The sequence below is a fragment of the Uloborus diversus genome, chromosome 9, assembly GCF_026930045.1.
Source record: "Uloborus diversus isolate 005 chromosome 9, Udiv.v.3.1, whole genome shotgun sequence".
Classification (NCBI taxonomy): Eukaryota; Metazoa; Arthropoda; class Arachnida; order Araneae; family Uloboridae; genus Uloborus; species Uloborus diversus.
The window spans coordinates 89,804,926-89,828,594 of NC_072739.1; the positions used below are offsets into that span (position 1 = coordinate 89,804,926).

The following is a 23,669-nucleotide window of genomic DNA, read 5'->3' on the forward strand; positions in this document are numbered from 1 at the left end:
CCTATTTTTCTTTAAGTTCCTAAATCAAGTTTTAAAGTTCTAAAATAGAAAATTGTGAAACGTAAAATAATAGCTAACACTGACACATTTTTTATGTGCCTTGAAAGGATTCTTATGGTTATAAGCCTGAAAAAGCACATCTTCAGGCTTCTATACTGATAACATAGGAAGGACACGAGAAAACAGATGAGGAACCAGTTAAATCCCTCAGGAATTTTTTTGAAATTAGTTGATCTATATAGGCTTAAGAAAAGAATCGGGACACAGGGTTCTCGTTCCCATCCAAGTGATATTTTCAAAGTTGATGTCAAAAAACGCAATTTTACAATTTTTGGTAACGTTAAAGGAGAAGGAAAACAAGGGGTTCCCCCACAATTTTGTTTTCTTATTTATTTATTTATTTATTTTTTCAAATTGAAATCTATTTTAGTCTATCTTTGCTTACAATAGAATGTCGGGTGCTCTTCCCAGAAATTCTCCGAAATGGAAAGTTTTAGAAATGCAATTTTAGGCTACCTTTAGTAATATTAATGGAACAGCATAGAGATCTCTCTACAAAAACGTTTAGAGTTTAAACTATTAAAAAACACAAAACTAACTTTGGTCACGTTTGAGAGAATTGGAGGGTCAATGATCTCATTTGGGAGCATTTAAAAACTGAAGTATAGTTGACCCAATTTTAAATTACATTTGGTTACTATAGGGAATCTGGCGACTCTCCTTCGAAATTTTCCGATATTTTTAAATTTTAAAAATATAATCTTATAATATATTTGGAAACATTGAGAGGAAAAGAGAAAGGCTAACCCCAAGATTTTTTAGAAGGGCACCGTGCCCTTCCGCTTTTAAGCTAACCTTTGACTCTTGTCCTTGAAACGTCATTCTTTCGTTTCAATCATTTATCCACAAGAATTTGATAAGAATATATCTGAATGTTTTTTGCATTACCTTTAAAACTAAACATCAAAAAGCTTTTTAACATTTTATAAATAATTACTATCGAAAACACTTGGACTTTGTATGTACCTAGTATACCAAAAAGTAAAAGCAGTGGTCTGGCCAGAGGATATTTGGGTCCGTTAACGGACCCTTCACAAAAATCCGATCAATCAAAACGGACCTTTCACAAAATTTCAATCAAACAAAACGGACCTTTCACAAAATCCCGATCAAACAAAACGGACCTTTCACAAAATTCTGATAAACAAGATTGGATCTGTCACAAATTGTTTATTGAAAGAGCAAATCTGAAAGCAAAATAAAGCATATTTCTGCGTATAAACCACCAATAATTTTTGGACCTTTTTTTTGAATCAAATTAGAGGAAACAGCTTATACAAAATCAGCTAATTTTGAAAAAAAAAAAAATCGGCACTCTTTCGATGCTCCTGCAAGTGATAAATAATTGCTACTGCCAAATAAATATAATGGTCGTTTGTTTTATCACAGCTAATTAGAGGTGGTGTTGTAAACTTTTTCTGAAAAGGCATTGGTAAGCACTTTTCTCCGCTCATTATTTAATAAACAATAATAATATATATCTGCGAAATGAACTTAGAACTGCAAAGGAATAGTAAGGATGAGGAAAAAAATATGATCGCTTCAGATAGAATTACCAACTTCAAAATTATCACCACTTAGCGTGCTTCAGCCACTTAGCGAAAGGCTAATATCTTTCTCACATTATTTACAACAAAGCATACATAATTTACTACAATGTCTAATCTTACATTTGTGTCCCGTTGTTGCACCAATCGGAACATCTACGAGGCGTATTTTTAAAGTAAGTTCCGTTTTGATATAAAAAAAGAACGAGTACAGATAGAGCAAAGAAATTTATTGCACAAAAATCTACCATCCTTATGCTATTTTTTGACATTGCTCCCGTGATTTTCCAAACATTTGTCATAGCGTGGTACAGGTTTTTGTATACCTATTCATAGAAAATTGCCGCCTGTGTAGTCAGCCATGGGATAACATGTTCTCTGAGCTCATTATTGCTGTTGTGCCACAGACCACCTTGGAAAGACTTTAGATGCCGAAACAAATGAAAGATGCTGCGAGCGAGGTGAGGGCACACCAGAGGATGTTCAAAAACGCCCCAGCCAAAGCCCTGTAAGAGTCTTCATGGTTGACTAAACGGGCGGTAACTTTGTACGAATAGGTATACAAAAACCTGTACCACGCTATGACAAATGCTTGGAAAATCACGGGAGCAATGTCGAAAAATAGCGTAAGGGTGGTAGATTTTTGTGCACCAAATTACTTAGCTCTATCTGTACTCGTTCCTTTTTTATATAAAAACGGAACTTACTTTAAAAACACGCCTCGTATATTCTCCACACGGAAAAATGAATTTTCAAAAAAGGAAAAGTTTTGACCTAACTCGTTCCTGCAACAAAGTCCTCAGTTGTAGACTTAATACTATCGTGACTTTAGGACTAGAAAGGGACCTCATACCTGAAATACCACAGGGTCCCAGGGTTGCCAACTGCTCTGCATTTTGCGGAGTTGCTGCGCAAAAATTACGAAACTCCGTGGCTCTGCAAAGAAGTTCTTTTGCTACGCATTTCCCTGCCAAAGTTTTCCAGCTTAAATTTTGCTATTTCATCATAACAAACATGTAAATATAAGAAATTAAAGATGCTTATACTCAAAGATTGAAATTGTGTATAAAGCTGGTTTATTAATTTAGAAATAATTATTTTCATACAAGTGCTTAGAATAATTATTAAAGCTCTAAAAAAATCAGATAAGTGGTTTTAGTTCATTTTATTGATTTTTACACAAAATTCCGAACTGCTCCGCAAAATTTTAAATTGCTCTTCAAAATCAGCACAGATGCTCCTCAAATTGTTTCTCCAAGGTTGGCAACCCTGGGACCCCGGCAAGACTAAATCTGGCCCTGATTACAACTACTGTTGCTAAAAAAAAAAAGCTCCCCCCCCCCCCTCTTGCCTTTCCTGGAACTCAGGCAAAAATCCGTCAATGTTCAGGAACTCGCCCTTCTAAGTTGAAATTTTGTCCTATTTCAGATTCAGTTTATCGTAGTTCAGACTTGCTTTCCCGAAGCGATTCTGAGCTGAAAATACTCGTATAGCGATAAATTACATTAGACTGATGAAATCGATTGCCAAATGACAGCATTTAGTTGAATCTGCCGCAACCAGTGAATACCAGGCCAGGGGCATGTACAGAAATTTTTGAGGCCCATTAAAAATGACTTTTACGGGCCCCCCTACATTTTGTTTACCACTACTTCCCTACTGTATATTTCACCCCTCATTAAAAAAAATCTCGGGCCCCCTTCAGGATCGGAACCGGGGCAACAGATGTTCCTTCTCCCCCCCCCCCCCAACCTTGTGCATGCTGCCGCTCATGTATCAACACCCCAAAGCATGGCCCACACATTTATAGCAGGGACGGGGCCGCTTTGTCTAGTGGTGCAGGCCAATTGTTGTTAATAGACGTACTAATATAAGATTTTGAAAGCTCTTTTTTCGTCCCGGGCCCTTTTTCAGGCCACGTCGGATCCTAATTTCTCTGGCCCCCTCCCATTTCCTCAATGTGACAGACATGGATCCCAGAGCTCTAAAAACTAGAGAGAAAGTTGACAAAGAGAGGAAAGCATTCGCACTTGTGGACTTCGGCTGTTTACTTTGGTCCCTGGCTAAGGATGGGAGAAAAACCTGATTCCAAACACTTTTTCCTCAAAGAGTGAACAAATTTCATTTTTTCTTCTATTATTACGCTTTTAAAAATGTTAGATGTGAATTAAATGTATTAAGTTCAATAAAAAATTGCTTAAAGTGGCCCACTCGGCGGTTGGCCCAGTCGGGGATCCCCGACCAGCCGACCTGGCCAGTCCGCCCCTGCCTGTGGGTCTAACTTCCAGTGGTTTGCAAAATTTTTGAAACATTGTTGATAAAAATTAAGATAGCAAATTTTTTGGAGACTAATTCGGAACTCCAGCGCTCGAATACGCTACCTTGCGGTGATTTACAAAACTGCAAATGAAACTAAAACATTGCCACGTTGCGTTCCACGTGTGTCTGTTGACGTAAACACAGGCAGTTTGTTCTAAGTATTTATTAACGCAATCGATGTGTCTTAGTTCGCTTTCAGCTACAGAAATTAATTCGTCCCTTAGTAGTATTCTCGAGCTTCTCAAAATAATGTTAGTTTTCATTATTTCCTTAATAATTGGTGAAAGTGAAAATTCTGGATTAACAAACTTGGATAACGTTATACAAGGTAAAAAATTTTATTGTTTTGTATGAATTTATAAGAATATGGGGTTTTTTTAAATCTTAAATTAATTAAACTTACCATATTTTACAGCAGCATTTAGTTGGAATGGACAGTATGCAAAATATTTTCTTGAATATATTATCGTAGAACAAAATGAATAACCGAGAAAGAATTTACTTTATTACTTTTATTCTCAGCTGAAAGGTTTCGCCAAATTTGTTTAGGGTTATAGTTTTAGTATAGTGCGAGCAAAGTAGCCTTGGCGAGATTTCGCGTTTTTAGTTAAACCATTTTTAATTTTTATCATGAGTGGAATAAAATGGTAGTAAGATTACAGAATTCGATAAGTGAAAAGAAATAATGGTCAATCAACTGAAAAGAAAACTACCACCATATATCCGTGAGAATTTTGTTGATGATTTGCATAACATGACACAATTAAATCGTAACTCAGAAATTAGAAAAATCTAAACAGAAAATTTTTAAATTAACCGATTCGGAAATTCGAGAGAAATAACTCAGCTACAAATGGAAAACAATAAGCGCTAGCCAAGCAAGGCAAAAAAGTATCATTTTCTTTCGATAACAATTTGTAATGTCATATTGAATTTTCTAGCATTAATTGTTATTCTTGTCAGGCCACAATTAATATTTAGTTTTATCAAGAATTGATAAATATCGAATTCAACATCGTGGAAAGTGGCCTCTTTTTTGGCCACTAGAGGGCGCCTGTGATGCAGGAAGTGTTATTGCTGCTAATTTGATAAGTTTTTTTTTACTATAATTTTTCATTATTACTGTCTAGTTTTAGGTTTTTTTACTTCACTTTATCATGTAATTTAGTTTTATTGTGTTTTGGGGGCTCATTTTTGCTGTTATTGTATTCTTGAAGTGTTTTTGCATTTTTTGGAGCTAAGCCTAACATGTGGTGATCTCCTGGTTTTTGATCTTGTGTGCTTTATTGGGTGTAGCAACTCTGTTTATTTACTGCTGTTTTTAGTATTTATTCTGTGTTTTTTTGCATTTTTAATTTTCTGTTTTGCCTTTTGGAACATATTCACTGAGTAGAAATGGGTGTTATATGCATTATGAAAGAGGTAAAGAGTGGGAAGGGGGACAGGTGGATCTCTTGTAATTTATGTCATATGTTCTGCCTGTATAAGGGGGAAAATGAGTCTGTTTTTGAGGAGGATTATATTTGCACTAAATGTGCTGAACTCTCAGACTTAAGATGCTAGTTTTGGAAGCCCAGTTAGCATTAGGGTGTAAGTCAGTTGTAGAGGGTATAAATGTTCCAGAGATTCGGGGGGAAGTTTCAAATGAGGAGTTAGATTGGGAAACTAAGGGTGTAATTTTGGGGGACTCTATGGTAAGGGAGGTGGGTAACACAGTTGGGAGAGTAAAGCGTAAGGTGGCTAGGTGTTGTTTACCAGGGGCTCGGGTAAAAGACGTTAATATGGTTGCTGAAAAGAAGGGAGTATTGAATAAGGAGGATATGGTTACTTTGTGGGTGGGAACAAATGATGTAGGCCACAGTAAAAATGAGGAGTTTTCTAGGGAATGGGAATCCCTGTTGGATAAAGCAACCAGCTTTTCGACGAATGTCCAAGTGGTTGGTTTGCTTCCCAGGTATGGAGTGCATAGGAGCTGGCTAAATCAACGTGCGAGGTGTATGAACTTGCTACTGAAGTCAATTTGCGAAAAGCGCAGTATCAGGTTCATTGATGTATGGAGTCATTGTAAACGGGATTGGATTGCTAGGGATGGCCTGCATCTGAGCTCTACAGGAGTCAAAATGGTTAGTGGATTAATTTTAAGGGCTTCAGAGTCAAAAAACTAAGTTGGAATGGGGGGCATGGTTCAAGCATCAGGTATCGAGATAACGAAATTTTTTTGGGTATTGCTAGGAATGGAAATAAAGTGACGAACAATAGTAGTAATGTTAACAATTGTAATTTAGGAAATTTCAGGGTGTTAAATAAAAGCAACTTAGGCATGCTTAAAGTTTTCTATACCAATGCTCGCAGTATTAGGAACAAGATGGATGAATTGAAAAGCATAGTTATGGATGAGAAGTTGGATGTTATTGGAATTACAGAGACATGGGCTACCGAATCTGATGCAGGGTTATTACATATTGCTGGGTATAATTTGTTCAGACAGGATAGAGTAGGTAAAAGAGGTGGTGGGGTTTTATTTTATGTTAGAGACAATTTTATTTGCAATGAATTGGTCATAAATGATAAGCCTACTGATATTGATATGGTTTGGCTTGAGTTGATGAGCAGTAAGGGCAAAAAGCTACGCTTTGGAAACATTTATAGGCCACCTAATTCAAACCAGGGACAAGATGAACAGATGTACCGTATTATAAGTGACATGTCCAGTAAAGGATCCGTTATCATAATGGGGGATTTCAATTTTCCGGGTATTGATTGGAATAATTTTTATCCTGGTAATAGCAAAGAAGAGGAATTTTTAAAAGTAATTGGTGACTGTTTCTTAGATCAAGTTGTAACTCAGGGAACTCGAGAGGAGGCCATTTTGGATCTAGTTTTTTGTGACATAGGTAGTTTTGTTCAAGGGTTGAGTGTAGGGGAGCATATTGGAGATAGTGATCATAACAGCATTAGGTTCCGGGTTCAATTTGAAGTGTGCAAAGATGATAATTTTAGGTTTGTGCCCAATTTCAGAAACACCGATTTTGTTGCACTTAGGCAGAGCTTGAAAGAGGTTTTTTCGTCAGGGTTAGAAAATAACGACGTAGATCAGCAGTGGACGGAATTTAAGGATAAACTTGCTAAAACCGTTGGGGACTATGTTCCATTTAGGAGAAAAGGTGTTAGTACCAAAATTTGGCCCATGTGGTTCTCCAGGGAGACTAAAGAAGCTCTTAATTATAAGCAAGCCACTTTTCGTAAGTTTAAAGAAACTGGTCAGAGTGCGGAGAGGCTCCAGTATGGGAAGGCAAGGCGAAATTTTAAGTATTTGGCACGGATTCAGAAAAGGGAATTGGAGCAAAGGCTGGCAGATGACATTGATGGGAACCCTAAGAGGTTTTTTGCTTACGCTAATTCTGGGAAAGCTCGAAACAGTCGAATTGGGCCTTTGGTTGATGAGTATGGAAATTTAATCCAAAACGATAGGGATATTGCAAATGTTCTAAATAACTTTTTTTCCAGTGTGTTTAACGATAACTGTATCTCAACAGTTGACACTAACAAGACACAAGCGATTATACAGCTTGAGGATTTTGTATTTTCCAGGGAGGAGGTTTTATTTCATTTGAAAAAGATTAAAGCAACTAAAGCCCCGGGACCAGATAATATCTATCCAAAAATTTTAGTTGAATGTGCAGAGGAATTAGTGGATGTTATTTTGAATATTTTCAATGCTTCTTATAACTCGGGGACGGTGCCAGAGGACTGGAAGCTGGCTAACATAATGCCACTCTTCAAGAAGGGGTCTAAAGGTATTGCTGGGAATTATAGACCTGTAAGTTTGACTTCGGTGATTTGTAAGATTTTCGAAACTTTGATCAAAATTAAGATCATGATGTTCTTAGAGACTAATAGTCTGTTGACTAGTTTGCAGTATGGTTTCAGGAAAGGTAAATCCTGTACTACTAATTTATTGCATTTCTACGACAAGGTTACCTCAGCTTTAGATAACAAAAAATGTGTGGATGTTGTTTATATTGATTTTCAAAAAGCTTTTGACAAGGTACCGCATGTTGCTCTTCTCAGCAAGTTAGCTGACGTTGGAATAGGAGGAAAAACTTTACTTTGGGTTAGAAATTGGCTTACTGGTAGGAAGCAAAGAGTAGTTGTGAGAGGAAATCATTCTAATTGGAGTGATGTTTTAAGTGGGGTTCCTCAAGGATCAGTTTTAGGGCCTCTTTTGTTTATTATATTTATGAATGACATCAATGAAAATATTTCTGGAAGCATGAATTGTTTTGCTGACGATGTAAAAGTTATGGGGATTGTCGAAAATGAAGAACAAGTAAAACAGCTGCAAGAGGATTTAGATCATATTACTAAGTGGGCAGATAAATGGGGTATGGCAGTTAATGTAGGGAAATGTCAAGTGCTACACTTAGGTCATGCAAATAAGCGTATGAGATATCGTTTACAGGGTTCAGTCATAAATCAGGCAGAAAATGTTATGGATCTGGGTGTCTTTATAAATCAGGACTTCAAGTTTAGTCAACAGTGCAGTATTGCTAGTAACAAAGCCAACAAAATGCTTGGGTTCATCAATAGATCTATTTCAAACAAATCTAAGAAAGTTCTTCTGCCTTTATATAGGAGTTTAGTAAGACCTCATTTGGAGTATGCTGTTCAGTTTTGGTCGCCTTATCTGAAGAAAGATATTTTTGTATTGGAAAGGGTTCAAAGAAGGGTAACTAAATTAGTAAGGGGACTCTCAGATTTAGATTATGATACCAGACTTAATAGGCTTAACATGTATAGCCTGGAGCAAAGGAGAGTCAGAGGGGACATGATTCAGTTATTTAAATTTATCAAAATGAAAGATGTAAATGGATTAAATTTTTGCGGGGAAAGTAGGACAAGGGGTCATTGTTTTAAGCTATTTAAATCTCAGGCTAACTTGGAAATCAGGAAAAACTACTACTTTAGCAGGGTCGTGGGCACTTGGAATAGCTTACCGGAAGAGGCGGTAATGAGCAAGGGAGTGGATAGCTTTAAGAGGGCCATTGATCTTCATTGGGGACTAATTAATTGACTAGGACCAGCCTAGCTGGGCCCCAGAGCCTGTTGCTGGTCGTCACATTTGTATTTGTATTTGTATAAATAGCTGCTTAGAACTACGAACTACGTAGTTTGCATTAATCTTTGACGTTTAGTAATGCTTCTTGAATTCTCATTTCTTTCTACATGGGCCAGAATATCCACAAGACTTTGAAAATTAATTTTAAAAGAATAAAGCAAAAAAATCATATGTACGAACAAAAATCACAACACTTTTAGCATTTTCTTCGTTACCATGTGCGTTTGTTTTAGTTTTTAAGTCCGCCATTAGACAGTGACTTCAGTGCCCCCTATAGTTCGTTGGAGTTGCGAATAATCTATTGACAAGTTTTCAGTATGGTTTCAAGAAAGGTAAATCTTGTGCAACTAATTTATTACATTTATATGACAAAGTTACCATGGCTTTAGACAATAAGAAGTCTGTAGATCTTGTTTACATTGATTTTCAAAAAGCTTTCGATAAGGTACTGCATGTTATTCTACTTAGCAAATTAGCTGATATAGTAAGAATAGGAGGGAAAATTTTTATTTGAGTAAAAAACTGGTCGACCAAGGAAACAAAGGGTAGTTGTAAGGGGAAATTATTCTAAATTGAGTGAGGTTTTAAGCGGGATTCCTCAGGGATCACTGTTAGGGCCTGTTTTGTTCATTGTCTTTATGAACGATATTCACAAAAATATTTCTGGGAACATGAATTGTTTTGCTGATGATATCAAAGTTATGGGGATTGTAGAAAATGAAGAACAAGCATATCAGCTGAAAGAGGATCTAGATCATATTACAGAGTGGGCTGATAAATGGGGTATGGCTGTTAATGTTGGGAAATGTCAAGTGCTACATTTAAGACATGGAAATAAGTGTACAAGTTATTATTTGCAAGGTTCAATCATTAGTCAGGCAGAAAAAATTACTCATAAGGGCGTCTTAATAAGTCAGGAGCATCTTTAAGTCCAAGCATCTTATTGGCTTTGTTACTAGCAGCATAGCTAGTAACAAAGCCAATAAGATGCTTGGATTTAACAATAGATCTATTTCAAACAATCTTTTTATTCAAATTAAATGATTAATTCATAATATATAATGTATTAGAATTATATACCAATTTTATTACACCATAACAATAAATTTATGTATGGATAATCAGTTAATATTTCATTTCGTCCATTTTGTCCAATTTCTTCGGCGTCCCAGACTTTTTACAAAAGAGTGAACAAAAGAGCAACCCTGCCTGGAAGGGATTGCCACAAAACCCAGAAACTTTGTGGCACCCAGTTTGAGAACCCTGCATTAAGGCACTTAATTTTCATTCTAGTACCTTTTCTCATAGTGGGCAGTGACTTCAACTTGGCTGTACTTTTTGTTCTCTTCAGGAATGTTTAAGAATCTTTTGCCATAATTTTGAAAGTAGAGGGAAATATTGTTTTTCTGTAAAAAACTTGGAGAATTTTTTATTTGGAAATGCTTTTGTCAAACCAGAGTTCCTTTCTCCAAACTTAGAATTTTATAGCATTTCGTGCAGTGGCAAACGGCCCTGCTTATATTTTTTAAAAAATCACAATTTAAAGCTAAAAGTTTAAATTTCCAAGAATAAAGTGCAAATATATGTTTAAAATGTCTGATTTGTGCAAAAGAATTGAGAAATTAAAAATTATTTAAACAAATTCATTAAAATAAATAATACCATGAATATTATTAATCTACTATATACAGGGGTGATTGTGAGTTCATCAAAAAATACCTGAAAGTTTCAAAGCGAAACCTGGGGGAGGGGGGGGGGTAATCTTTGACCCTTATTACTTAAGTGCACCTTTGCCATAGTATTAAATAGTTCTGAGTCAAAATATGGTGTGTACATGTGATTAAATTTTTAATGGGTTACAAAGTTACTTTTGAGCTGGTGTTATACAAATTATCTTGACATTTATTTGTTCATCTTAAGGGATAGGTGTCCATCTTAAGGCTCTTGCAGGTATATTTGATGAGTATTATATAATTTTAAAAAATTGCGGAGGTAGGGAGATAAAAGCATAATAAAAAAAAACAGAATTCTGGTATTTTCGGACATAAAAATACCGGAAATATGTCCGAAAATTCAGTAAAATACCGGAACACAATCACCCCTGTATATATTAAAATCTGTTCACGTCCGTCTGTCTGTCTGAAGATCGATCTTCTCGAGAACCGCTGTGAATCGAGAGTCAAACGAGATACCGATCACTCAAAATTTTCCAAAGAAAAAAACAATAGGACCAATCTCGTAATTGTGCGACTTTAATTAGCGGAGACATTAATTAAAACGTTAATTAACATAACGTTATTCAGGAATTTTTATTTCTTTCCTGTTGCCATTTTGCATATAAGTGAGTGAGTAAAATTCTAATAATTGTTTTAAAAGAGATTTTTTCGGTTGCTGTCCAAATCTTAAAACAACGTTTCCATCTAGAATTTCATTTTAAAATAGTTTAAAATTGGTTGCCCTATTCGGACATAGCCTTTATTTTATCATTTGTCCTTTTTTTATTTTTTACATTCAACGTTCTTAACTCTTTTCAGCAGATGAAAGTTGTTTCTTTAGCTATGTTTATTGATTGTAGTGTAAGTTTATCATTCACCGGCCTCATATTTTGGTACACTTTGGATGTGCGACTAATTATTTTTATTTTGTTGGACTTTTTCCCGTCACATGGATGAGTTTTCGATTTGTAACAAGTCTCTTTTTCTTTCCTGTTTCTATTTTCAAAATACAGTTTATATCGTTAAAAGAACATGTTAAATTAAGATTGTTTGGATTTCTATGTGAACCAGAGTTGAACAAAAAAGATTGTTTTTAAGGATTTTAACTAAAGCTAAATTAGAATCTGATGACTTGGTATTAAATTAATGCTTATTAGTAGCTATTTAGTCTTGGTGCTTTAGTTTCACGTAATCAACCAAAAAGTATGTGTTACTCTATGTAAAAAGCTGATTGTCATTGTACATAAATAGTTCAGATATAGTCTATCAGATGTAATTCATTTTAACGTGAGCACAGATTATAGTTGATAATGCATATACATTTTCATCTTTTGTTGATAATTGAAAATTCTCATAACTTGTATCATTGATAACTATGATTAACGTTAAAGAGATTTTTGCCAAAAATATGCTCTACTGGTGTTTTGCAAACCTTGCATTACGCGTATTTATTTACTCCTTAGCGCTTTAGAAACTGATGTCAGAGTAATATAAAAACATCAATTGGACATCTCTTTCATTTTTTAAGTAGCCTGTGCAACGCCGGGCACACAGCTAGTAGAAGAATTAAAAACGTTCAGTTCATAATATATCTCAGTACCGTATTAAACATTCTTGTCCATATTCACCAGATAATTAGACTCTCAGCTAGAAAGGGGTTGAATTTTGAAGCCTTTTTATTGGTTGAAGAAGGCTTCGACTAATGGTTTGGTTGTCTGACCGTGTGTCGAATTGTCTGGTGAATAATTATTAAATAATAGATTTTACAATTAATAAACTGCTTCAACAAAATACTTACCATTACTAGATTTCAAATCACGATGAATTAACGAAATAGGTGCTTCATAATGGAGATAATTCATCCCTCTAGCTATTTGTATAGCCCAGTCAACCAGCACATCAGGTGGTATTTTCCTCCCACTTAACACTCTATTTAAAGACCCTCCACGGGCATATTCCATCACTAAACACAAATTAGGTTCTTCAAGACAGACACCTTTTAAAGTCACAATATTGGGATGATTTAGCAACCAGAAGAGTTTAGCTTCTTGCCTGACATTTTCAGTAGTCACACTAATATCTTCATCAGGATCCTGTCTAGCAGCTTTAACAGCAACTTCCTGTCCTTTCCAAGATCCCCTATAAACTTTTCCAAAGCCGCCGACACCAATAACTTCTTCCAGTTCTAAATCGGAGAAAAGAATTTCGAACACTCGACCATTATTGCCTACTTGCTCCAAATGATTGACATCTTGTTGAGTCACGAAATTGCTAGGGAATATCCCAACTTTATCACCAATTTTACCCGTCCACCAACCTTCATCACCAGATATTTTAGAATCTTTGGACAGTACTTCCACTTGTTCTCCCCGTCGTAATGATAATTCATCATCTCCCACAGCTTCGTAATCGTAAACAGCTGTCCAAAATCTATTTTTGTCTTCACGACCATGATCGCCTCCAATATTAACTTGATTAGATTCCATGGACAGGACAGGAATGAGGAAAATAAATTATATACAGCTGCTAAGATGCAAACCCCTCATGTTTAAGTATATTTAAACGAGGGGAAAAGCTCGCATAGTGGAAGCGAGCTAGCGGCTTAGCATTAGGATGATCAGATGATCTACCGACAGTAGTATTCATTTACATAGATTTAACTGACAAACACACCATTGTTGGGCAAGAAATTAGTAATATTATGAAAAGTTTTATTTACAAAATGATGGAAGCAATCATCACGACTTTCCAGCTGAACTCTCCCATTTAAGAGAGACATATCAGCATCTTTCACCTCACAACAAACAAATTTTCGCCATGATAAATTTCACTGCTACCGTAGATAGTTTCGTTGTGGAGATGCCATATTCATAGGTTTGTGTTTTTAGCCCTCTATGTGCCATTTGGAAACTCTTACGAAAGTTTTGAAATGTTTTTCAATTGAAGGAAGGGGTCAATTAATTTTAAAATGCATCCCAAAACAATCTTTGAAAAATTTCAACGTTATGTTGTGGAGTTGGATAAGCCTCAAATTTAGTTTCGCTTTCATCATCATCATCAACATCCGGCATTTGTTTTTGTTTACATCCCTATCCCTACCATCTCCGTATCTTGATAAAATGTTAAGACAACTTTTAACCTTCTCTAATATTAAGTTTGTTCAAAAATGTCCAAAATTTCGACAAAAAGCTACGAGACCACCTGTTATTGATAATGTAAGTGTTGGAAAGAAATAATTAAAAAAAAGCCCAAATAATGAGAAGTTGAATAACGATCACCTTATCTTGCAAAAACAAATCGTAAAATTATAAAGAAAAAAAGCAACTTTTTTATTATGTTCTGACTGCTCCTCCTTATTTGTAATTTTAATCAAAGCCCATTTGAAAAGTTTTTCTTCTTTTAAGCTTGATTTTGATTTTCATAAATTGGCAGTTTGTCAAAGATATACTACGGCAGGCCAGTTCTCCTGCTAAATCCTATTACTTATAAATGTAAAGTCAGTTATAGTAACGAATATATGTTAAAACGTTTATTTTTGTAAACAATGAGTTTTTTGGGAAAATATAGGAGTAAAATTAACTTTTCAAATTAGGTTGACCACTTGTTTAAGTGCACAAAATGAATATGAAGTGCAAATGAAAGCTTAACCTTAAATGCGAGAAATTCTTATTTTTGCTTAGTTTTAGCTTTTTCTTGCTTTGTATTCGATATATACTGAACATTAGGAATGGGCTAAATCTCGCGTTTATTTAGTAGGGAAAGGAGGATTTGTTCTAAATCAGTTTCTTCCAGTGGTCCGCAGACACCTCAAACTTAGGAAAAAAAAAAAACATTAAATGATGCATAAGTTTTGCATTTGAATACTAGAATTTTCATTTTTAAAGTAATGAATTGTCTTTTGGGCCCTATTCCCGGACATTTCAAGGTACAATGTTACAAGCAGGCCAGATTAACGTTTATTTACGCACTTGGCCAAGCTTGTAGATTACATTCAACCTCACATGTTCAGACTCAATCGAAATCGTATTTTCACCTCCCACCCCCTTTGTCCTTTCTCACAGGCAGCAGGGTACGAGGACAAGTGAAGCTTTTGCCCTCTCTCCCAGTTTGACAAAATGAGGGATGGGGTCCTCTATTTATTTTCCTTTGATGATGTTGTAAATGGGGATTTGAGGGGGCTTCCCCAGAAAATTTTCGAAACTCAAGCTTTAAAAATGCATTTTTAGGCGATTTAACAGAAAGTATGATTCAAAACTTACCTTGGAAAGTTTCGATATTGAAGCCCTACATACACAATTGTAGGTCATCTTTGATGATGTTAATAAAAGGGACCCTCACCAGCCTTCAAAACTGAAGTCTTAAAAGCGAAATTTTTAGATATCCTTAATAACACTGAGGGAGGTAATAGTTGGGAGCTCTCCCAGAAGTTTTTTGAAATTGAGATTCTGAAATGCAACATTAGATGATCTTTTTTTACGGTGTGTGTGATTGTTCTGTGAATGGAAATTTTTGCAAATTAAGGTCCAAACAACTGTAGGACATATTTTAAAACAATAAGGTAATAGGTCAAATTTGCCCATTTTCCCTCAAAAAGTTTTTTAAATCAAAGACCTAAATATGCAATTGGAAAACATCTTTGATGACATAAGAAGCACAGACACGGGTTCCATTCCCGGGTTGGGCACGGTCAACTCAGCCTTTCAAATTTTTCATTGGATCGATAAATAAGTCATACCAAGTGTGTTTGAGAGCTAAACCCAAGCATGAGCCCTCTCTGTATTGAAAATAGCAATAAAGTTGAGTATTTATATACAAGAATAAGAGTACATTCTTTTAGTGTGAATCATGTTGGGCATCCTCCAATTGCAGGGTTCCGATGCATAGCATCCACTGACGCATCCCATACACACATAGTCATCCCTGCAAAAAAATAAGAGCTTATGGATGCAAAGATATCCTAGAAAAGCTCATTATTTGTCAAATGTTTTTACATCCATAAGCTTTTCTCTTTTTGATTTTATAAAGGGGTTTCCTTATTTCTGAAATACAATTTCTTGTATGTTTTTTTTTAAACATTGTTGATTATATTTTTACATGTATGCACAGGGGTCTGGCCAGAGGATATTTGGGTCCGTTAACGAACCCTTCACAAAAATCCGATCAACCAAAACGGACCTTTCACAAAATCCCGATCTAAACAAAACGGACCTTTCACAAAATCCCGATCAAACAAAACGGACCTTTCACAAAATCCCGATCAAACAAAACGGACCCTTCACAAAATTCTGATAAACAAGATCGGATCTTTCAAATTGTTAATTGAAAGAGCAAATCTGAAAGCAAAACAATGCATATTTCTGTGTATTAAACCGATAATTTTTGGAACCTTTTTTGAAGTCAAATTAGAGGGATCAGCTTATACAAAATCGGCTAATTTTGAAAGAAAAAAATCGGCACTCTTGCGATGCTCCTGCAAGCGATAAATAATTGCTACTGCCAAATAAATATAATGGTTGTTTGTTTGTTTTATCACAGCTAATTAGCAGCGATGTTGTTGTAAACTTTTCTGAAAAGGCATTGGTAAGCACTTTTCTCCCCGCTCATGATTTAATAAACAATAATAATATATATCTGCGAAATGAACTTAGAACTGCAAAAGGATAGTAAGGGTGGGAAAAAAATATGATCGCTTCAGATAGGGTTACCAACTTTAAAATTATCACCACTTAGCATCTGGCGTTGAACCTTTATAATGACTTGATTAGAAAATATTCTCATTTTACTAGCTTGTCAATATTTGCGTTTTTACAGTGCGGTGCGATGTTTAATTGTTATTTTGGGAGAAAATTATATGGGTTTTGATTTTTTGATGCTAACAAGGATGATTAACTTGAAATAAACTTTTAATTACCGTTTTTTTTTCTTTAGATGTCTACATTTTGAAAAATGCAATCCTTTAAATCTGATATGAGAATGAGAGTCATATTTTGTTCTTTTTTTCGAGCTAACTTCGCTTTATTAAGATGCAAATAAATGAAAAGTCTCTTTATTTCTGTTAGAACTCTCATTTCAAGTTTTTAAAGCAAAATTCCATTTTCTGTTATGAGTCAAAAATTAAAATGCTGAATAGATGGTTTATTTTATTTTATTTATTTTTTTTTTTGCTTCAACTGTGTCCACAGATGTTAATGAAATGTTTATCATAGGACTCTAAAATGAAATTTTTAAATAATTTTATCAAAAATATTTCTTTTACAAGTCGTTTTTATACTTTTGATGCCTTCACTTTGAGAATTGCGATCTCTTTGCATCCGCTATCGGAATCCGATTTTTCGAATTTTGGATGTTTATTACGCTTTGTTAAGAGGTAAACAATTAAAATAACTTTTTATTTTTGTTAAAATCACGGAATTTATGCGTTTTAAACGAAATTCTGTGCTTTTTAAGAGTGTCTTGGGTCACAAAGTTAAATGCTGAACCATATTCTGAATTTTATTTATTTATTTTTTTTTTTTTTTGTTACAATTATTTCAAATACTGGACAGAAATATTTGTAGTATAATTTAACAAAATGTAGAATGGTAGATAAATATTGATACTTGAGAGAGCGATGCCCCCCCCCCCCCCCCCCCCGCCAAATATCAGAAAAACACTCCAGAATGATATTCTCGACATAGAAGAGGAAAACACTCAACTTTAAGTTTAATTGATGCAGTTTGTGCCATCTCTAAATTATAAAATTTCGTTTTAACAAAAAAATTCTTTTTTTTTTTTTTTTGCGAAATTAATTATTTTTCACAAAATTTATTCATTTTTCACAAAATTATTTAATTTTTCACAAAAAACGGACCCTGTGAAAAATCCTGGACAGACCCCTGATGCAATAATTGATATTATTATACTTTAGCTTACTTCTTTTTCTTTATTTTCATCTTTAAGTCTGAAGTTTATCGTGCAAAAGTTATACCTCAAGATATATGGATAGAAAATAAAGACCCAAAATTTACAGATGTTGAAGAAGTAAAAGATCATTGGCATTTTGTGGAAAGACTGTTCCCCCCTTTACGTATACCTGAACCTATTAAAAAGACCTCAAGCACTGGATGGAGAGCACCATCAGGTGATCATTATTATTATTATCAAATTAATTATTTTGTGAGACTGTTTATTATTTTGAAATTATTTATTTTGGTTTAATATTAATAACAGGGATGGCCAATCCATAGCACTTGTGCCACAGTATGGCATGGCATAGTTTTACAAGTGGCAAGTGAAAACTGAATAAAAGAATTTTAAAAATTGAAAGAAAGATGTCATTTTGAGAAAATTTGTCAAACTTTTAAATCACTACTCATATTCAAAGAAAACATTTAAAATCATACTTGTAGTTAATTTGTATTTCATTATAAATATAATGATCTCAAAACATGGCCAGTATATTAACTCTATCTAGAAATTTAGTCATATGTCGCTTAAATGACTTGTGCATGGAAGTGGTACCGAAAGTGTCTGCGCTTCAATATTGTAAGGAGCTATCATCAGCTTTGAGTGAAAACTGACAATTAGAGACAATGTACAGTTAAGCAAGGGTCTGGCGTAAACTGCGCCATAGAAATTTTGAGGGGGGGGGGGGTGATTTGACAGGGATTTTGATCTCATTTCGAGCAGTCTCTTGTTTTGACTTATATATGTCACAATTAATAACTAAAATTTAAAACTCCGAGAGTAAAGTGCAAACAAACATAAGCGGAAAAAAAAAAAAAATCACTATCGTGCAAATGAACTGAGCATTATATGCTTAACAACTGACAATATTTTGTAAATATTTCATGTTATACTTCCAGAAACTGTGCCCAACTTGCCATATTTTGTGGAGAGAACTAGAAATCATATGTTGCCTGTCTATGAACGGCATATTTCTGTATATGAAATACTTGTTACTAGAGTTAGAAGAGTTCATGGCGATATATGGGTATGTATTTGTATTTATTGTTATTTCCACATTATCCAAAAATATGAGAAGTTAAGTTTCATGTGCTACAGTCATGTATTATTTCTTGCAGTTAATTTCTTTAATTTTATATTTTGTTGTCTTATGTATCAAGTCTTACTATGTTAAAAAAGAATAAGCATTTAATTGTTCATTTTAAAATTTGAGTGCCAAGGCTTTTTTTTCCACCAAGTTTTAACTTAACTTTGATATTTTCCAGGGTTGGTAAAAAAAACGTTTTTTTTTTTTTTTTTTTTTTTTTCAAAAAAACCGTTTTTTTTTTTTTTTTTTTGGTTTAAACCAGGTTTTTTTTTTGTTTAAACCGGGTTTTTTTTTGGTTTAAATACTATTTGCGAGAAAAACAATTAATTTTCGGAAGGTAATTAAGGTTCCATGTAATTAACAGTTATTCAATAGTCACATTATACCTAATTTCTTGATTAATTAAAGAGATAAGAACAGAATCTTGTAACTAAATTAAATAATTAAAATAGCTTTCTGCGGGGAAATATTGATTGAAATGTTTGACTTGATTAACATATTAGTATGCATGTATATATAGACCCTTTATGATACAAAATACTTCAAGAAGTGGTTGTGATGCGGGTTAAGATAAAATATAATGAAGATCCAAGAAAAAAACTTTATAAAACCAACATAATATGAATAATTATCGAATAAAGGTAAAAGTTATATTTTTAAGCATAATCTTTTCAAAAGAAAAATTTTCATATTTTTTCTTTCTGATCTTACATAACGCTGATTTTTATATACACAATGTCGCAAATATTGAAGTAAAGCAAAATGTACAACAGTACATGATTGAACAGTCAAAAAATCAATTGCTGTTGTACTGACAAAGTTTTAAAAAAAAGTGCTGCTCTATATTCCATTCCGTTCTTATTTTGGAAAGACTTGGAAAAGATATCGACTATCGCTAAAACAAAGAACCAAATCAAAAATGCAAAAATTGGTGTAACATGGCTTAAATTACAGCTTATTTACTGGCATACATGTTGCATCCAGCATTGAAGTTTAAAAAATATTAAATGCAAACTCTTTAGAACAAATAAATGTGTAGCAAATTCTATTTCAAGATTTTTTTTTTTTTTTTTTGCCAAAAACGTTATATCTTCTGCAACAGTGACTGAGTGGTGGAAAAGCCAGGAAAAAGAATTTGAAAAATGCAATGCAACCGTCTTTAAAAGTCTTCAACATTACTCAAACCAGCTTCAGAAAAGTGCAGTGCATATATTTTCGTCATTTAGATAACATTCATAACTCAAAAATTGATTAGGCTCTGGAAAAGCTTCAAAACTTGCTTTTTGTTCAAAGTACTAAATTACATAAAAATAATATTAATTTATAACGTAAAAGTTGCTATGTATTTATGCATATGTTATTCTGGTGTGAAGTTGATTTTATGTAATTGTATAACACACATATTTCTGAATAAAATTGTACACATATTTCTGAAATGAGTTGAATACTTTACATATACAGGGTGTCCGAAAAGTCCTCGACACATAACAATGGTATTTTAGGTTAAATGTGTCAAGGACTTTTCGGACACCCTGTATATTTATTTATAAATGTAATTTTATAGTTTTTGTTTGTAACAGATTAAAAATATTTTGCTTTAAACCAAAAGAACCGTTGTTTTCTCCAACAGTCTTTAGAAAATATTCATTTAGTTGAAAGCCTTGAACAAAAAGACTAGCTTTGAAGCTTTTTCCAATCATAATTTGTTTCTTATTCAATATGTGTGGGGAAATCAATGTAAACCTGTAAAATGGATTTTTTTGGCTTTTTTTTTTTAAACCATTTTTTTAAAAAAACGCATGGTTTTTCTAAAAAAACCAATTGGTTTAAACCATGGTTTAAACCAACGTGGTTTAAACCAAACAACCCTGATATTTTCTAAAGTTTATACCACAATAGCATGTGGTAAAAACTTGGAGGGAGGGAGGATACTTTCGTACACATAAATTCTAACTGGAATGTTTGTAGTACCCAGTTCTAATTTAAAAGATGCATAATTTTGTAAACAAGTGCATGTCCTTTTTTTTTGTGCAGGGTGGAAGGGGGGTTGCACCTATATTCTTGTTAATTCTTTACTCAGAGCCAGACTGACGTAAGTCCAAAAATTGCAGTTCTCCGTTTCTGAGTGCATTATATGTAGATGCCTATTTCCCATTGAGTCGAACGAATTCTTTGAAAAAAAAAATCCTTTTCATTTTTCACCAAGGTTAAAAATGGGTGCATCCCATCCTTTGCATGCGTCAGACAAATGTTTTTCCTCTCTCATCTAAAGTAGTGATTATGTGACTTACCGTGGTCTGGCTCCGAGGTACGGAATTCACACAAGAATGTTTGAAACACAAATTTTGATTTGAAAAGTATGCATATTTTATCTCAGTTGCCAGATCAAATTTTCCTTCAGATTCTTTTTACTGGTAACGTGGCTCTTAGGATTAGAAAACTTCCCATTTTGGATATTGTTACAAATTCTGTAAATAGTAATTATTTTTGTGATTAATTTGTTGTAATCTGGCTAAATTAGGCGTTTGTTCCATTATTTTGCATCCAAAATTATCTTAGTAATGTAACCTGTAAATAGCTTCTTGTAATGTACATACGACCCCTAACATTCAAATGAAGTATATGGTCCCTCCTTTTCTGAATGATAAGGTTTGAATGAATAAAAAGAAAATGGAAGGAAACTTCGGGAATCTTGTGGAATATTTAAGAGGTCTCTCAAGATTTATAAATAGCCACGACCGACAGTCTCGAGTGAGTTTTTCCTTGTGAATCGTGTCAGCCATGCGCTGGAGAGATTGTATTAGCTCTGTTTTGTGAAACCTTTGAGCTGTTTTTTGCGTATTTGGATGTAAATACGCGTGTAACTATTGAGTGTACGGTGTTCATTGATATTTGCTTAATTGCTGATGATTGACTTTGCAGTTGTAACTACACTTCCTATACATACTTAGCTGTAAATAAATCTCCTGTGTTTTCTCAAGAACTGTGTCGTCATTTAAAGAAAGTTGTATCACGAACTCTTAACAATGTTTAGCAAACTGCATTGGTATCTTTTTTTATGATAATTTACTTTTTCCTTTCAAAAAAAAAAAGATAGATAGATAGAAAAGCAGTAAGCCTGTTTACAGCACGATATGATGCAGTGCAAACAGGGGCATGCACAGAAATTTTGGGACTCATCACATATGGCTTTTAGGGCCCCCCCCCTCCATACTGTTTACCCCTACGTCCCTGCATATAATTCTCCCCTCATTTTAAAAATCTTGGGCCACCTTCTGACTCGGTCTAACAGGTGGGTGTGTTTGTGTCTCACGTGCATGCCCCTGAATGTGAAACCATAGATAGTTGAGAGCTGTTAATATGTATTTTGGAAAAAAAATATTTCTTTCTTCAAAGTAATTAAGCATAAGAAAATGCTATCATGAAATGCATTTGCGATAATTTTTTGAATTGTTTGTATCCATCAATAAATGTTTAGTGCTTTTTAATTGAAGTTAGAGAAAGATTTTTGCACCTGCATTAGTTTGCAGCAGTTAACACCCTATTTTGCGTTGCAAGAAAAAATGATTTTTGTTAAAACTGGAGCTTGCATATTAGCTGTCAATAAAAGCTCATTTCTCAGACTTGTTTTCCTTACCTCTCTTTTCAGTTTTTGACTAAATTTGATGTTTAAACTGAGATGAGATTGTGTTTCAAATCTTGAGTGTGGAGTAAATGTTTTTTTTTTTTTTTTTTTGAATGGGGCTGTGTATTGGTGTTTCACCATTTGCAGACCTAATGCAGACCACTGAGAGCTGGCATCCATTCTTTCATGTGGCCAGGGCCCAACTAACTAAACGGAAGGCCCAAGGCCCACAATGCTTTGGAAGCCCCCTCTGTATTCCATCACTTTTAATCAAAACACGTGATGCAACGCCAAGTCAACGCAAAATAATGTTTAACACTTATTTAAAAGAGGATTTTTTATTATTTTCCCAAAAATACACACATTTTGGATGCTATGGTTAAGTTTTTAAAACATTTAAGGCCCCTAAGGGAGATGGGGCCCCAGGCCAAGGCCTAGCTGGCCTGTGGGATAATCAGGCCCTGCATGTGGCACCTCGATCAATGGATACCAATGCCACATAATTATGATTCCCAGTTTCCCCACCAGATGGAGGTACCTATTCTCTCTTCAATGAAAAACTGCACTGCTGCATAATCATAGCACGTGGTTTCTTTATCTTTTTTGCATCATGAAAATCCTTCGACTGGAGCCAAGTAAAGTGTGGAATAAATATAACTTAAAAATATCGTGCGTGTTCTATATTTTTCTCCCAAAGTATAATCAATGCATTATATTTTTTATAAAGTAGTTTTCCCAAAGTTCAATCACTTTTCCTGATGCAAGTTTCACTATGGTTTAATTTTAAGCTTATGTTTGTATGAAACTCATTAAATTTGAACTGTACTTAAAACGTTATATTAATTCTTCCTGACAGGTCTTTGAACATGATTTGAAGTCATATCTTGAAGAGAGACTTGGTGAGGAGGTGGAGTCAAATGTGAATGAAATTAGTTGTTATGTGAATTTTAGAGGAAGACATTCAGAGCTCATAAAAGAATGGTTGTATAATAAAGGTTTTTAAAAGTTGCCTGTTTTCTTACATTCGGTTTTATATCATACATTAAGATACCATTTTTAATTTGTAAAACAATTGATTTTTTATAACTATGACTTGAATTACATGTATCAAAAATTATCTACATGTATGCAAGGATTACATCTCGTATAATTAAATATAATATTCATTCATATAAAATGTTCATTAAAAAACAAGATCTTTTCAAGCAAAATTATATACAGTAGGCGCCACTTAATGTGATCACGGTTTATT

General features: G+C 34.2%; 2 protein-coding genes across 2 annotated transcripts in view; one reads left to right on the top strand and one right to left on the bottom strand.

Annotated features, from left to right (window-relative positions):
- The window catches only part of LOC129229759 (mitogen-activated protein kinase kinase kinase 11-like), a 44,048-nt gene extending 30,799 nt beyond the window's left edge, over nucleotides 1-13,249 (bottom strand). Inside the window, exon 1 of the mRNA XM_054864131.1 lies at nucleotides 12,559-13,249. Coding sequence (XP_054720106.1) covers nucleotides 12,559-13,246 — 688 coding nt within the window. The 5' untranslated portion in view covers nucleotides 13,247-13,249. The remainder of the gene's footprint in view (nucleotides 1-12,558) is intronic.
- Nucleotides 13,250-13,839: 590 nt separating this feature from the next.
- Nucleotides 13,840-23,426, top strand: LOC129229989 (39S ribosomal protein L49, mitochondrial-like). Its single transcript, XM_054864374.1, has 4 exons — nucleotides 13,840-13,975; nucleotides 17,700-17,880; nucleotides 18,605-18,732; nucleotides 23,274-23,426. The coding sequence occupies exons 1-4, from the start codon at nucleotides 13,880-13,882 to the stop codon at nucleotides 23,418-23,420; spliced, it is 552 nt and encodes a 183-aa protein (XP_054720349.1). The 5' UTR covers nucleotides 13,840-13,879; the 3' UTR covers nucleotides 23,421-23,426.
- The last annotated feature ends 243 nt before the right edge of the window (nucleotides 23,427-23,669 follow it).

Coding starts and splice junctions, on each gene's coding strand:
- LOC129229989 (XM_054864374.1), top strand. CDS start 13,880: ATGTTAAGACAACTTTTAACCTTCTCTAATATTAAGTTTGTTCAAAAA. Junction 13,976..17,699: donor GACCACCTGTTATTGATAAT/GTAAGTGTTGGA, acceptor TTCATCTTTAAG/TCTGAAGTTTATCGTGCAAA. Junction 18,733..23,273: donor GAGTTCATGGCGATATATGG/GTATGTATTTGT, acceptor TCTTCCTGACAG/GTCTTTGAACATGATTTGAA.